General features: G+C 44.9%; 1 protein-coding gene across 2 annotated transcripts in view; it reads right to left on the minus strand.

Annotated features, from left to right (window-relative positions):
- The window catches only part of AspRS-m (aspartyl-tRNA synthetase, mitochondrial), an 80,687-nt gene that overhangs the window by 55,548 nt on the left and 7,719 nt on the right, over positions 1 to 17,420 (minus strand). For both annotated transcript variants that reach the window (XM_084607536.1, XM_084607535.1), the window contains exons 4-6: positions 13,860 to 13,955; positions 11,839 to 11,937; positions 9,538 to 9,661 (exon numbers count right to left, since the gene is read on the minus strand). In XM_084607536.1, coding sequence (XP_084463662.1) covers positions 9,538 to 9,661; positions 11,839 to 11,937; positions 13,860 to 13,955 — 319 coding nt within the window. The remainder of the gene's footprint in view (positions 1 to 9,537; positions 9,662 to 11,838; positions 11,938 to 13,859; positions 13,956 to 17,420) is intronic.

Consider the following 17,420-nt stretch of genomic DNA (forward strand, 5'->3'; position numbering starts at 1 on the left):
ACGTCAATGCTTTAAGCGTAATACGTAGTGGCTGGCTTGTTGATTCATAATACAGAGGAATACGATGCAACAGTAACAGGGACAACAAAGATGGACGCAAATGCAGGAACGTTTTATGGTATTTTTGGTATGCCTTCAGTGAACGTCAATTTTCATTTGCTCTTTTTTTTTTGCAGACATGGGCACTTAATGTGCCTTGCATGTGCTGATTTGTTTATGTGATGACATTTACTGTGACTGGAGTGAATCAAAAGAAAGAAGTATTGTATCAGGCTGGTGTGATAGCCTGAAGACCATGCATGTGATATGCGCAGTGCGTGCGCCACGCTATGGGAAACCTATAAATATGATACGTTCTTCTTGTTCTGGCCGTCATGCTGTCGAGTGCCTTCCTAATGATTTGATACAATAACAGAGGCCTTGAACATTGAGCGCAGTCATAATATGGAGACAAGGAGCAGCCCTCAGGATGGCAGGAGAAGATTTTGCAGAGACACCAATTGCCACAAATAAGCATCACTGCTCTTGAAGGCAATAGGTTCATTTCAGCCATGTATTCCTTGAACTTCTCTTTATTGAAAAAATAAGGTTCAGCTTAATTTTTCTACATAAACAAATTGCTTCCCTCTCTTTCCTCTGGCCCCTGTCATAAATCCACACCTGAGCATTACTCTCAGAAAACAACAGACCGTTGTTAATCCGTCCTCTGGTCATGTTTCCATGGCGTTTAGAAACCCTGCCAATGTGCTCGTGCCTTCACCCACAGGAAAAGCTTCCATGTTAAAATCCATGCTGTCAAATATCAAAGCGACTACAAGCTATAGAGAATCCAAAAACCGACAACCGTAATCCAATCACCAGTGCTCCTCCTGCCTGAGGTGCCAACAGAAAAACTCTTGTGTGGAACTCACAGAACTAAACTTGACCTGGTGAATTTACAGTAAGCCTCTAATTGCACACAGCCTATAACAAAAAAAAACTGTTTTTCCTTGCCATCAACAGTCTGGCTAATGCAAAGCACCATGTCTTGAGATGCATTGACGTAGCGTCCCTTCCTGCAGAGTCTCAGGATAGCCGAAAAAAGCTGCACAACGTCAATTCCCCGATGTCAGATTGATATTGACTGTAGGTCCTGCAGAGAACAAAGATGGCACCAAGTGCTTCTGGGCCAGTCAACAGTGAAGAATGGCATTATGAAGAAAATGCCAGCCTTAAATTTTTGAAACACCAGTGAAGACAAGAGACAAACTGAGCCAGAATTTGGCAGTGCCTAACTGGCCCCACAAGTTGAGAAACACCTGCCCTGTCTGGCTCTGTTGCCTAGTGCCTTCTCTTGCACTATCAAAATTCGGTATGCTGTACCAACTAGCCCAGCAGACAGCCCTGTTAGGCCAAATCAGCCCACTCTAATGGACAGACTCTGGACCATTACCCAGATAGTATTTTGAATTTGTGATATCGAACTTGCAGATCATCCCTTTGAAAGTGTCACAGACAAGTATAGGAAAGTTGCGCTGCATATCAAACCTCAATTTCACCAGTCATTCGATATATCAAACTCCACACCGCACAGTGGAAGGTGTGCCTTCCCCAAAGACGACCACATTACCATCAGTCACATGCCAGTTAAAAGTGCTCATGTCACACAACAAGCTCCGAAAGGCACTGAGACTTGCCAATGCTAATCACAAGTGGTCTTTGCGAGACTATTCAGACATGTCAACTTTCACCCATGAAAACGAAATGCAAAAAAAAAAAAATAGATGCCATCAGCCTTTATTTGAATGAATGCATCCTTTTTACCAATCCAACAGACCAGATTGAATTGGCCGAGATATCAAAGCTAATCAATAAGCGCAAGGTGGCCGATATAAGGAAGTATAGCATGGAGAAAATTGAGCATGCAGTAAAGAACGGGGGAAGCCTTAAAGCGGTAAAGAAGAAATTGGGCATAGGCAAAAACCAGATGCATGCGATAAGGGACAAGACGGGCAACATCATCACGAATATGGACAAGATAGTCAAAGTAGCTGAGCAGTTCTATACAGATCTCTACAGTAGCCAAAAAAGTCAGGACCGTAACGAGATTGGAGGTAGAGAAAAACATTGAGACATTCCACCACTGACGAAGGACGAGGTCAATAATGCATTAGAAACTATGAAAAGGGGGAAATCAGCTGGAGAGGATCAGATAACTACAGATTTGCTGAAGGACGGGGGGGATATCGTGCTAGAAAAACTGGCCACCCTGTATACGCAGTGCCTGGTGTCATAGACGGTACCGGAACCATGGAAGAATGCAAACGTTATCCTCATTCATAAGAAAGGGGACTCTAAGGACCTTAAAAATTACGGACCAATCAGCTTGCTGTCTGTTACGTATAAGGTATTTACTAAGGTAATCGCTAATAGAATCAGGACAACCTTAGACTGCAATCAAGCAAAAGATCATACCATCAATCATGTGATAGAAAAATGCTCGAAATATAACCAGCTCTTATACATAGCATTCATTGATTATGAAAAAGCATTTGACTCAGTTGAAACCTCGGCGGTGATGCAGGCATTGCGAAATCAGGGGGTAGACGAGCCTTACGTGAAAATGCTCGAAGATATATATACAGTGAAAGCTCGTTAATTCACAACTCGTTAATTCGAAATTTTGGATAATTCGAAATAGTCATCGTGGTCCGGTCCGCAGTGCATAGAAGTCTATGCGCGTAACAGCTCGTTAATTCACTAAAAAATTGGCGCCGTCACCCATAATTCGAACTGCGCGCCGCCAAGCGGCGCTGTTAAAAACCATCGTTGGAAGCTTTCACGGCAGAACGATAGATGGCACAAACATCGGGGCGCCGCTAGGGTGCTGGAACAAGTACTAAACAGTCTTTCCTGCCGCGACTCCTTCGAGGAACGACGTTTTAGTGTTATCGACCACGGTTTCGTGTTGCATTTCGTGAGCCCTCGTTTTGCACGCCGCTTGTTGTGAGCTTGTGTCCGCGAGATGTGTTCGAGTGGGAAATACTGTGCCAAGACGGTGAAGGAGAAAGTGACTATTTTACGCGAGGTGGATGAACGGAAGGCCAGCAAAGTGGAAATCGCGAAAAAGCACGGGATTCCACCAAGCACGTTGTCGACGTACGTCCGAAATAGGAAGGCCATCGAGGATGCCTATGAAGCCGAAGATTTCGCCAGCAACAGAAAAAGGCTTCGGTTAGCCAAGTATCCGGAAATTGAGACCGCTGTGATCACGTGGGTGAAAGAAATGAGAAGCGCTGACATTCCACTGAGCGGCCCAATTATCATGGCGAAGGCGGCCGATTTCGCCCTGCGCTTGAATGTGGAAGATTTTGTCGCCTCCGAAGGATGGTTTCACCGCTTTAGAGACAGACATAATCTTGTCTTCCGGGTGTTGTCTGGAGAAGCCAAAGAAGTGGATGCAGAAACTTGTGCCACGTGGCGAAGCGGTGCTCTGCAGCAGTACTTAGAAAGCTACTCGGCACATGATATATTCAATGCTGATGAGACGGCTTTGTTTTATAAGCTCCAGCCCGACAGAACAGTAACATTTAACGGGGACAGCTGCGCTGGCGGCAAGCGAAGCAAAGAGCGGATTACTGTTCTGGTCGCCGCTAATATGACCGGGACGGAGAAGGTCCCTCTTTTTGTTGTCGGCAAGGCACATAAGCCTAGATGTTTCAAGAACATTAGGACGCTGCCGACGGAATACTCCGCCAACAGCAAGGCGTGGATGACGGGCGAATTGTTTAAAAAATGGCTCTTGAAATTCGATCGGAGGATGGAGCTAGGGAAGCGTCAAGTTCTCCTCATTGTGGATAACTGCTCGGCACACAAAGTCGACGCCGAGCTGAAAGCCACAAGGCTCGTCTTTTTGCCTGCCAACACGACTGCGGCCTTGCAGCCGATGGATCAGGGGGTGATCAGAAACATCAAATGTTTCTATAGGCGCCACATGATCGAGCGCATGACTTTGTGCACTGGAAACCAGAAGACCAGCACCATCACATTGCTCACAGCAATGCACATGTTGGTGCGTGCATGGGAGCAGGTCACGCCGTCCACAATTGCAAACTGCTTCCACCACTGTGGCTTTGCTGCCGGAAGTATGAAAGAAAGTGGCGACGATGGGAGTCCGGAGCCTCTGCCTGCGGCTGTGCGTGCTGTGCTGCAGGACGTCAGTTTTGATGATTACGTTGGAGTAGACAGCGATGCAGCAGTGTGCGGTGCCCTAAGTGATGAGGACATTGTCGCTGAAATTGTTGGGGAGCAGTCTGTCCCAGAAGAGGCAGAAGACGAGGACGACGACGAGGAGCAAGAGCCCGTGCGTCCATCCGCGGCAGAAGTTATGGGAGCGCTGAATGTCGCGCGCCTTTTCTTCAGCTTTGAAGAGGGGGAAGAAGACTCCCTGCGTCGCATTCGCATGCTAGAAGACCGAGTGAGTACGGTAGCCCTCAGAGAGAAGAAGCAGAAGATGATAACAGACTTTTTTGCTAAATAAATGTTTTTCGTGCCCTCAGGGCATCAAACGCCTTCATTTTTGCTCACTTTCATTAGTTCAAATTTTGGTTAATTCGAACTGGCCTGGCGGCCCCGTGGAATTTGAATTAACGAGCTTTTACTGTAGTAGCTGCACAGCAACCATAGTTCTGCATAAAGAAAGTAACAAAATTCCCATAAAGAAAGGTGTTAGGCAAGGAGACACAATCTCCCCAGTACTATTCACAGCTTGCTTAGAGGAAGTATTCAGAGACTTGGAATGGGAGCAGTTAGGGATAAGGGTAGATAGAGAATACCTCAGTAATCTGCGATTTGCTGATGACATTGCCTTGCTAAGCAACTCGGGGGATGAACTGCAAATAATGATGATGACCAAGACAGGAAAAGTAGAAAGGTAGGCTTGAAAATCAATATGCAGAAGATTAAGGTAATGTTCAACAGCCTCGGGAAGGAACAGCAGTTTACATTAGGTAGCGAAGTACTGGAAATAGTAGGTGAATATGTCTACTTAGGACAGGTAGTAACCGTTGATCCGGACCATGAAAAGGAAATAACAAGAAGAATAAAATTGGGATGGAGCGCATTGGGCAAGCTCTCACAGATTATGACTAGAAGCTTACCGGTATCGTTACAGCGGAAAGTATATAACAGTTGCATCTTACCTGTACTCACCTATGGGGCTGAAATGAGGAGGCTAACCAAGAGAGTTCTACTTAGGTTGAGGACAATGCAGAGGGCTATGGAACGAAAAATGGTAGGGGTAACATTAAGAGATTGGAAGCGTGCAGAGTGGGTCAGAGAAATAACTCAAGTTACTGACATTCTAGTGGAAATCAAGAAGAAGAAATGAGCATGGGCAGGACATGTAGTGCGAAGAAAGGATAACCGATGGTCGCTTAGAGTAACAAACTGGATTCCAAGGGAAGGAAAGCGTAGCAGGGGACGGCAGAAAGTTAGATGGGCGGATGAGGTTAAGAAGTTCGCAGGGGTCAAGTGGATGCAGCTAGCATAGAACCGGGTAAAGTGGAGAAATATGGGAGATGCCTTCGTCCTGCAGTGGGTATAGTCAGGCTGATGATGATGATGATGATGATTCTTTTTACATTCCTTGTTGTAGCTGCTGGCAATGAACAAGGAAAGAAAGCAGGGTGCAGGCTTCTGAAAATGCAGTGAGAAGAATGGAAAGGAAGGAAAGGGCAAGCGTTTGCAGCAGGAGACAGCACAAAGCACGAAATAGAGGCAAAAATAAGTGGAGGCACAGTGGCAATGCATGGATGGTCTTACTGCACTCAACTGTGTCGTGCAATTCTTATCATGGCCTTTTGCTGAGGCCCCCACAGAAGACAATGCCACACTCAACCAGAGCTTTGGCTTTTACATAAAACTGAGCTCCATCAACTACAGCGTCACATTATATTCGTGCGAATGCGGTACTTTCACAAGATGGAAGAAATTGATAACATAACACAAAATGTGCAACTTTGAAAACAAATTATATCAGCCTAAAATTCCGTCACCTCAGCAGGTCATATGGTATATCTAGGAATTTATTTTCTGAACCAAAAATATGTGTTCCACCACAGCTCACCCATGGTGCTAATCTGAGTGTAGCGGACTGCAGATGCAGCACACAATCTGCCCACAGTCACTGCATTTCGTGCACCGTGCTGTGCCTCCTGTTGCGGGGTTGCATTTCGTGGATTTTACATGTAACACCACAACAAGACTACGCATCGAGTTAACCATTCCCATTTTTCATTCTGTCATAACTTCTTCCATCCGCAGCATGGCCGTTACTGCCTACTGTACGAGCAGAAGCACTGCATGCCGTTCCATCTACAATGGCAATGCACGAGCACCACCCACCATTATCTGGCCACATCGGACGCCACAACAAAGGTGAGCATTGCTCAATTTCCAAATCAATAAGCAGGTGGACACAAAAGCTGCACCCCGAGTACACTTGCCTTTCAATCTCCAGAAGGCGAAGTGGAGGGGTGGGTGCCAACGTGTAGAATATACATGGATGGCGGAGATCTGCTGTGACCACTTCTGTGCATGACTCACAGAAGTGGCCACAGCAGATCTCCGCCATCCATGTAAGAGCCCCACACAGGCACTTCTCCACAAGAAAACCTACCGCTGCAAGGCAGCTTTCCCACTTATTGTAATGAATGTGCACAAAATCTTCCTTGGTTGCCTTGAGCGTGCCAGATGGAAGCTTTACAAGCACTTTTGGAACAGTCTGCAATTCGTGGTCGCTGTGAAAGTCTTTCACTAAGAAATATGCAAAGCAGTCTAAGGTGGAGGACGTTGCATAAGTTCTTTGCTGAGGAACAAGCAGAGCAGTCTGAGGTGGATTTGCTTCAAACTGAGTCTGGCAGTGAGCAGCCAGAATTTTCACATATGATGGGAATATAAATATAAGGGAAAAAATTGCATTTGAATGTTGAATCAGATATCGCATATTTCATCAGTTAAAAAAACTAAAAAAAATAGCAAACATTGATCTTCTTCTTTATTTCAGATTTCATATAATATTTGCAAGATATGTATTGCACAGATATGTATACCCTACTGGAAAATTTGGAATAAACTTTCTACAGGTGTGACAGCTGTACCTGCATTCTGAAGATATAGCCAGACCATGTCTATGAAATTATTTTTCAAAGAGCTAAAGCTGGATAAATGAAGAAACCTGGAGAATTCAGGTTCCACAAAGCAGATGAATGCCTCAAGACGCGGCAAAAACGTTTGTCCGATAGCTGGCGATGATCATGGGCAAGCACAAGCTCTCTCACGGCAGATACACTAGTGACTCATCTGCTCTGGCAGCAGAGGCTCAGGTACAGCACGCGAGAAACGCGTAACTCAGGCGCACACGTGGTGGAAGCAACTGACTCAGCTGACCATACAATACATGCTAGCCAGCGAGAGAGAGGGAAGACTGCAACGTCAAGACACCATTTCTACCATGCCGACAGATCCGCGTTGGCAGTTGCGAGGACGAGGAGGCTGATGACAATTGCGGAGAAGAGCAAAGGCGCTAACACGGGATACCGGAGAGATCTCAAAGACAGATCCGGCTGCAGAGTAAAGGAGAAGACATCAACATAAGAGATACGAGAGCAGTCGAAAACCTTTCAGCCCAAAGCCAAGGACGACTGAGACCATGACAAAGCTTGGTCCGGCTGCAAAGTAAAGGAGAAGACATCAACATAAGAGATACGAGAGCAGTCGAAAACCTTTCAGCCCAAAGCCAAGGACGACTGAGACCATGACAAAGCTTGGTCAATCTGCTCATTCTGCTGAGCAAGTGAGTCGCCACCCTGCTTTGACCGCCACTGCAGTGGAACATATGAGCACAGCCTCCGAAGTAGGACTCTTCCCAAAAGTGTGTGTCGACCTTGAGAGTGTGTCCCACGTGATCTCCGGCACTCTTTGGTGAGCTGTAGTGGCTCCAGTAGCTTAACTACTCCAATTATAAATTAAATCTGGTTTCTTGTTATCACCTCCTGCACCTCTTTTTCACTGTGTGGACTCTGCATTAACGATGTGATACAATTTAAGGGCATCACGTAGGATTCTGTATACCAGTTTTTTGTACAGGAAGGGCCTGCATGAAAACAGCTAGTGCTGTCCTATCGTTGCTAAATACAGCAAGCTCTCATTATTTCGGCCTTGAAGGAACCAGAAAAAATGTCTGAATTAACTCAAAGCTCTAATTATCGAATGGACCCGAATTACTGTCAAAAAACGCTTACATCCCAGTAATTTCATCTGATCAATTTTATCTGTAAGATGGATGTCTGCATTTGAGATGAAACCGAAGTAAGAACATTTTTTCCTGGTTTCAGAGTGCTTCACTTTTGTGCACTGTTGGGAAGTCCCTTCTTCATTAAATAGCACTGTCGCATTTTGAGAATGCTTTACTGCATAGTCCACACAGTCAAGCATTGTGGTGAAGCGTGCTGTGCGGGGGAACATCAGTGAATTCGAAAATTATTGGCGTATTCGAAAATTTTCAAACATTCAGGGAATTTCGAATATCAGTTTTTGTAATAAGAATATGAATCAAATAAAAAACATATTCGATTTGTATGTAAAATTCCAAATGTTGGCAGTCCCCGAGTGCTAAGTATTTCCTCATCATATGAATTTCATCAATTTTTTTTTCTTACAACATAAACCCCTTCGACTTTCTGAGATTCCCAATAAAAAGAAGTAGCAAACACAATTTTACTTAGTTTCTAATTAAGCTTTGCGTCTAACATTCCTGCTCTGTATTCTATTGCCACTTTTATCAAGGCATTTCTGCTTACAAGCATGGTACAAGTGCTTTTAATGTGACAGAGTTAAGGCTGCTGTGCTGAAAAAGATCCAGCATTGTCACCATTGGCATTAGCAGCGTTGGATGCGAGAGAAAAATCCTGACTGGTCGAAAGGGTTATGAAATCGCAGCCACATGATCTCGCACAAGAATTTCCAACGCCTCACAGTGCTCACGTCAAACATGACATCCCGCATGGGATGAAAGCCAGAACATAACACATAATGAGAATTGCAGGTCGCCAAATGTCTCAAATGAATTACTTTATAACGAAACTGACTTTTCTGAAATAATATTTTCAGGAATTTCCCATACGATTTGAACCCGCAACTGTCGGGTGGCAAGCCAGCCATGCTACCAACTAGTGTACATGAGGCGCGCTTGTATGGCTTGGGGACAAGCGGTGGTTTATATGTTGTACTACATATCGTGTGGTCATTCATGTAAATTAGTATCTTAAGATGGTGTGGTTTGGCTTTACAAGGTTTAAGGTCCCATAGCGACTCGGGCTATGAGAGGTGAAGTATCTTAAGAGTGCACGCTAATAACAGTAAGTATGTGTGCATAATTAGAAAGGACCACAGGGAGCTATTATATGGTCCTTGGGGCGAACCTCGAGTGTCGCCACAATTTTTATGAGCTCAGCCTGCTCTACGGCCCTTCCTAGAAAGAGGGTGGGGGTGTCTCACCACATTGGCGTGCCAGGAAGAGCCGCATAGCCAGCAGCAGGTTCGAGCGGAAGCGCAGGTGGCGCTGCATCTCCGGTGACCGCAGGTCCAGGTAACGGTGCCTCAGCCGCAGGGGTTCCCGCTTCTGCACCACCGCCACCACGATCTATCTTACCACAGTCCACAAGTGGGAAGTGGCAGGCATACCAATATGCATAGTACCACATTCATCTGCCTACAAGCGTGCTTAGCTAGGGAGCAGGCTAACGGCGGTCCTAGAAAATTTTTTTAATAATTATTCTGGCTATCATCATCATCATCATCAGCCTGACTATACCCACTGCAGGGCGAAGGCCTCTCCCATATTTCTCCACTTAACCCGGTCCTGTGCTAGTTGCATCCACTTGGCCCCTGCGAACTTCTTAATCTCATCCGCCCACCTAACTTTCTGCCGCCCCCTGCTATGCTTTCCTTCTCTTGAAATCCAGTTTGTTACCCTCAGCGACCATCGGTTATCCTCTCTTCGCACTACATCTCCTGCCCATGTCCATTTCTTCGTCTTGATTTCCACTAGAATATCAGTAACTTGAGTTATTTCTCAGACCCACTCTGCACGCTTCCTATCTCTTAATGTTACTCCTACCATTTTTCATTCCATAGCCCTCTGGGTTGTCCTCAACTTAAGTAGACCTCTCTTGGTTAGCCTCCACGTTTCAGCCCCATAGGTGAGTACAGGCAAGATGCAACTGTTGTATACTTTCCTCTTGAGCGATACCGGTAAGCTGCTAGTCATAATCTGCGAGTGCTTGCCAAATGCGCTCCATCCCAATCTTATTCTTCTAGTTATTTCCTTTTCATGGTCCGGATCTGCGGTTACTACCTGTCCTAAGTAGACATATTCGCCTACTACTTCCAGTACTTCGCTACCTAATGTAAACTGCTGTTCCTTCCCGAAGCTGTTGAACATTACCTTAGTCTTCTGCATATTGATTTTCAAGCCTACCTTTCTACTTTTCCTGTCTAGGTCATCAATCATTATCTGCAGTTTATCCCCCGAGTTGCTTAGCAAGGCAATGTCATCCGCAAATCACAGATTACTGAGGTATTCTCCATCTACCCTTATCCTTAACTGCTCCCATTCCAAGTCTCTGAATACTTCCTCTAAGCAAGCTGTGAATAGTACTGGGGAGATTGTGTCTCCTTGCTTAACACCTTTCTTTATCGGAATTTTGTTACTTTTTTTATGGAGAACTATGGTTGCTGTGCAGCCACTATATATATCTTCCAGCACTTTCACGTACGGCTCGTCTACCCCCTGATTTCGCAATGCGTGCATCACCGCCGAGGTTTCAACTGAGTCAAATGCTTTTTCGTAATCAATGAATGCTATGTATAAGGGCTGGTTATATTCCGAGCATTTTTCTATCACCTGATTGATGGTATGGATATGATCGATAGTAGAGTACCGTTTCCGATACCCAGCTTGATCCTTTGCTTGATTGCAGTCTAAGGTTGTCCTGATTCTATTAGCGATTACCTTAGTAAATACCTTATACGTAACAGACAGTAAGCTGATTGGTCTAATTTTTAAGGTCCTTAGAGTCCCCTTTCTTATGAATGAGGATAATGTTTGCATTCTTCCATGGTTCCGATACCGTCGATGACACCAGGCACTGCGTATACAGGGTGGCCAGTTTTTCTAGCACGATATCCCCCCCGTCCTTCAGCAAATTTGTAGTTATCTGATCCTCTCCAGCTGATTTCCCCCTTTTCATAGTAAAGAAGAAATTGGACATAGGCAAAAACCAGATGTATGCGATAAGGGACAAGGCGGGCAACGTCATCACGAATATGGACAAGATAGTCAAAGTAGCCGATTCTGGCTATACACAAGTGCAATCACTTCATTATTGCCAGACACCCTGCAGCCCTGGAGGACTATGCCCCCCTCCATTTCTATCAATGCAATGCAAAAGTTGGTAGGCAACCAAGTCCGAAACATTGGCCCCTACATTAAGAATGAGGCTTAGCTAAAAAAGTGAGAGAATAGACATGAAAGCTAATCGTAAGAATTACCCATCTTCTAAGCCAGCACACCGCAGCATTGCAGAGAACAAATTTGGGCGCATAATCTGGTTGTCACACTACATTTTCCTGCTGGCACTGCACTGATGTAAAACTGCCCAAGGTCTGAAACTTGCAGAAAGAAAAGCCCCACTGCAAGAGAGCCTAGACTGGGCATGCACAAGTGGATACACAGCCATCCAAAGCTCCCCACTGTCCTTCTAGCGACACTTTTGATTCCCCTTAGTAGGAGCGTACCTGCTGGTAGTCCCTGGGAAGGAATGGAAGGTCAGGGCGAGCCCGGTTCAGAGTCTCCAGATGTCGGCACAGCACTTCCACCCCGCCAGTGTTCAGCCGCTGCACAAAAGAGGGCACAGCTGTCGCCTCTTCCACACGTGAACACTGCACCGCATCACTGCCTGAATGCCGCTTCAGGTATCCAGATTGGACATGGAAAACTACAAAGGATGCTGTTGGCAAGCTTGAAAGTAGTGAGGTTGAAGTATCTGAGCACAGTTAACAGCAGTGTCATGTGAACCTACAGAAACTGACATTTAAGGTAGCCTCACTATGAGTCTAGCAGATGAGCAAGTTCAAAAAGCTGGGACTGCACGTAAGTAACGTGAAGATATGTTTTTCTTTTCTTGACCAATAAATGAAGCACAAAACTTGCTCCTGGTTCAAGCAGTTTCTCCACTCAATTTTTCACCTCAACGTCACATGAACCTATTTTGGGTTATACTTCTAATGCACTGCTTTACGCAACAAACTCTGCCATTGGATACTTTATGCTCTCTACTGAACATCTGTTCCCTTCCCCATTTCAGCCTGTGACAAGAGTTGTTGAGAAAAATGCAAAACTGCATTGATATGTTGAAGGTCGGGGGCAGTAAAAATCTTCCAAAGAGTTACCCCTTTCCTTCCAGTTAATATGTTCTTGTATAACACAATTCCTTGGCTACAACGACCAAAATTTCAACGAAGTGTGACCATATAATGTGTTTAAAATCAACCAAGCTTATTCCAAGAAATGAGCGGGCCGAGCCCAAGAGCACGTGACATGAAGAGCTGGAGAACAGTGGTGCTCGGCCACTGTGGTGGCTTCTCTGTAGCACTTTCATGCAAGGGAACGGAGCAACGTGAAAGGGTCATCCCCACAAAGACATGACACGAAGACGAGAGTTGCAACGGCTTATTCACAAGGAGGCGAGGCATTTGGGAGCAACTATCTGGCAGGCCAGGTCTGGGCAATGCAGCAAGAAGAGCAAGAAGGCGGCAAGAGTCAGCCACTGCAATGTCTTCTTCACACTGCAATGGTGTACAAGGGCAAAGCACCCAGAAACAACAGGAAAGCAATCATTTCGCCCTAAGGACAGCGCAAATGCAGACTGAATTCTGCAACAACTGCGACAGGGGTATTTGTACACTGTGCCAGGGAATGCTAACCTACATTTCTTTAAGAAGTGAAAGTGTCGATCACAAATGCCATTGTACATCCTTCAATAGCTACATTTCTGTATACCATGCAGCTCGGAGCACACATTTCCCTGGATGTTTTTCCCAGCGTTCCTTATTAATGAGGTTTCACTGGTTGCTAATTTCATGCTTCTGCTTAAATACCCCTTCCCCCTTAAAGAAAGTGTCCTGTACATATTATTTTTAATAAACAAATAAATGAAATAATTGGTCGACCTGGCATTGCAGGAAGCTGAAAAGCTGCTGCACTGCTCTCGGGCGAATGAGTGGCTGGCCTTTCACCAGTGCACATCTGACCAACATGCTCAACAGATGGTATTGCCCGATGCATAAAAAAAAATGACCACCGTTGGCACTGGCTGGTGGCACTTCTGGCGCAGAAGAGAGACCTTGGGAACACTGGGGCAAGACAGTCAATGAGCTTCTGCCCGCTTTTGCTTTGTTTGTAAAGTTTTTAGTAAAAAGTACTCTATAAACATTTTTCCACGTGACTCTTGGTAGTTCCAGCAGTTAAGTTATATTTTCTTAAACCCTCGGACTACTTATATTGTTAGGCAATCTTTTTTGTGAACTTCACAGAGCTTCAAAAACTTGTAATCTTTAAACAAGCCTCATGGAGTGGGTGTCTGCTTGATTCGCAAGACACAGTTGACTTGAAATGCATCCCAGACAAGGATGGGTGCAACATCAAGCATTTGACCCCAAACCGCATTCAATGTAATAATGTTAGTGGTGCATTTCTCTTAGAAGCAACCAAGCCCTCCTCTGGTTCTGACTGAGGGCAGCTGTGGTCACGCACTGACCGGATTGCTCTGGCCGGGGGGCCGAGAGACCACTTCCCCCTCCACCTGCACGACCGACTCCAGGGGCAGAGACTCCAGCTCGGACACCCAGTCAGCCTGCAAGGAAAGAGGAGCCCACTGGAAACACTGGGCAGTGCCAAGGTGATGTGCTCAAACCCCTTGTTCACTCAGGTGAAGAAATACTGTGTTTTTAAAAGTAATTTAATTAAAATGTTTTGTGCTAGTTTAGACGTTTTTCAAACTTCTACCAATCTGTTATCTTTACTGGTTTGAACCATTCATATGTTGCACTGTAAACAGATGCTGTCATGAAGTGGTCTCCTGGGCCTCGGTCTTAGCTGTTTAAGCAGCTTTTAGCCCAGGACACTGACCATTTAGGGTTTTTGGAAAAATAAACTCAAATTGAATTGAATCACAGTGACGTTAGCTTGCTGCTGCTGCCATGCCCATAATCTGTTCAGTAATTGTGTGAAATAGTATTTAGCAACATACGTACCTATGTGCAGTTCTTACTCCTCCTTAGTCCTGATGCTTATAAATAATTCTGCCCCTTCTGTTGTGGAGCAGTTAAAAATTATGTGTGACGATATCCAGGAAATAAAGAATGGCAAGGCTGAAACTATCCAAAGAGTGAACTCCAATGAAAAAAAATCCTACAGCTTGAAAAATGGGTATCTGACTGCCTGAAATAGATATCTGACCTTGAAAGTGACTTTGCATTCACGAGCAAGAAAGCTGACAAACTAGAAAATCAAAGTTCATGATCGAACCCAATCATTCAAGGAGTAAAGAAGGAACGTAATGAAACCCTAAAAATCCTGCAGAAATAGTTTCGCACAAATTTTTCAAGCAAGTTCTTAATTTTCATAATCACTGAAAAAATTCACTGCCTTGGCAATTGCAAGCCGAAGAACGATGATGATGACAAAAGTAGGCATGTTGCTTGATTCCCGCGACACAGTATTAAATCAACGTTCCAAGCTAAAAGGGTCTATCTTACTCAATCAGCGAAGATTTTCTCAGCCTGCCTAAGAAATAAGAAAGGAGCTGTGGGAAAAGCATAAAGCAGACAGAAAGAAAAGTATTTCTCATCTAGGGTAATGCTTGCTTTGATGACTGCGTAAAAAAAAAAAAGCAGCATGACAGGGTGCACACACACAGCACTCAAAGCTGCAGCTGTTTTATGCAAAGATGCAAGTACAACAAAATAACCTGAACTGCTGCTCTCAATTTTTGCTGCTACCATGCTTGGTGCCCTGTTCATCAGATTCTGACAGTACTACCTAGTGCGGGGTATTGCTTGGCACATCATTTGTACCCTCCATGTCTGCATCTATTGTACGGATGTTTTTCCTCAGTGCCATTGGAAGGGACACTCACACACGCACACAGACGCATGCACATACACACCGACACAGACATGCGTGCGCATACGTACGCACACAGTATTTTCGGGGAGGCATAAGCTTCACTTTTAAGAGCGTACTGCAACAGCGTTGATGACTCCCGTCTGCCAATCACACAGCAATGGCTAGAATGAAGCCCTTCAGGACCTGCTATGTGCACCTTGCTGGAAACATGCCATTAACAAAGTTGACATTGACCCCATGTTTTCAGGCAACCTTTTGACTAAAGGTACCAGTGTCATCAACTCCTTTACTGGCAGCAACATCAGAGTCGACGACATATTTACAAGGCATGAAAAGGTGTGCAAGGTTTACAACCCTAGTCAACATGTGGGCCATGACAGATATTGCAGCTAAGCGCTTGATGATGAGAGTTGTGTGCCTTTTCCATAGCGTGCGTGCTTTGATGCATTTGAAGTTTTTCCACCTTTGTGTTGGTAAACAGCCCCCCTATCAATACCCAACAGGCACAATAGGTATTTGTATAAATAATATATTAAATAAACCTAGGTCACAAGTGACCTAAATGCACCTGACTATATTTCAAAGCTACCAATGCACTTTACAACCTGCTATGCCACCAGTTGTTTAGTACTGTAAAATGTCTGCTTTTGCTTCAGAAATTTTTCACAAGAAAGCGAGCGCAAAACAGGGCTCAGCGCATTGTTCTCAGTGAGCATGGCAGACTGCCGAAAACATGAGTCCTCCTGCGAATGGTGACACTGATTTGACATATTAAGTTTCCATTTGAGGAAAATTTATGAAAAGCTAGCAACAACAGCGAGTCTAAAAGTTATGCTCTAAGGAAGAGTAGTCTGCTACCCGAGAACATGTTCTGCAATTTGAGATGACAATGCTTACTGTGAACCGTACTCACACTAGAAGCTATATGGATGATGGATGGATGATGGATGGATGATAGTGGCTCTGCCCTTTGTATCGAACGGCAGCTTGCGCCGCCTAGCCAAAAGATTAAAAGAAATATATTTATCTCTTCCCCATTTTTAGCTTCTAATTCGCCCGTATCTGCCCCCCTCCCTTTTTTTCCTCTCTTTATTCTCTTGACTTTTTCCACCAATCCTCTAACCTCTCTTTTGTTATCAGAACGCGTTCCTCATCCATTCGTCCATCTTCCCCAGCAAATCCCAGCGCTCTCCCCAGATCTGCCGCTTTTTCCGCGGGAAGGGCAGGACGAAGTTTTTGGCACCTTAGAACAACATGTTCCGTTGTTTCCTCCTCAGTTCCGCACGCCGCGCATAATATATCTACTTCCTGAAATTTTTTCCTGTACGTTTTTGTTCTGAGGGCCCCTGTCCTAGCCTCAAACAGCAATGAGCTCCCTCGTGAGTTGTCGAATAAACTTTCTTTCTTTATATCCTGTTTTCGAGTTCTATACATACCCAATGCTGATTTTCCTTGCATTCTTTCCACCCACATTTTCCTTTCTGCCTCCTTTACCTGCTTTTCAATGCTGCTGTTTTGCTGCGGTGTATCTTCAAACTCTAGGTACTTAAATCTGAGCTTTCGGGTTCTGTTAGTCCATTTCGTATTCAGGCTTTTCATGAAGAGGTGCTTGTACATTTTTCGTGCCCACCTTGATTCCTCCATTTCGGTTAGTCTCTGATCATATTTTAGTTTGCTAATTGCCTCTCTACCTCAAATGATGCCCAGCCCATATCTCCCTGGACTCCTTCATTAGGTGTGCTGCCATGTGCTCCCAATGCCAATCTACCTACCTTTCTCTGTCTGATTTCAAGGCCTGACTGTACTTCTGATTTCATGCACAGGACTGCATTTCCAAAAGTGAGTCCTGGTACCATAACACCCTTCCATACCCCTCTAACAACCTCATACCTGTTATAATTCCAGAGGGCCCTGTGTTTCATAATATCCGAACTCCTTTGCCCTTTGTCTATCGTAATTCTTTCATGCTTTTCTAGGTAATTTTTTCCTTCGTTGATCCATATGCCCAGGTATTTATAGCTCTCCACATGTTCAACCTTGGTGCCTTGTATTTCCAGCACGTCCCCCCTTTCATCATTAAATACCATTATTCCTGATTTTTCGCTGCTAAATTGCAGTCCCAGCTTTTTGCCCTCTTCTCCACAGATCTTAAGCAGCTCCTGCAACCCATCCCTCTTATCTGCCAGCAGTA

Source organism: Amblyomma maculatum, chromosome 6, assembly GCF_055883805.1.
Source record: "Amblyomma maculatum isolate TAMU_Amacu chromosome 6, ASM5588380v1, whole genome shotgun sequence".
In the NCBI taxonomy this organism is placed as follows: domain Eukaryota; kingdom Metazoa; phylum Arthropoda; class Arachnida; order Ixodida; family Ixodidae; genus Amblyomma; species Amblyomma maculatum.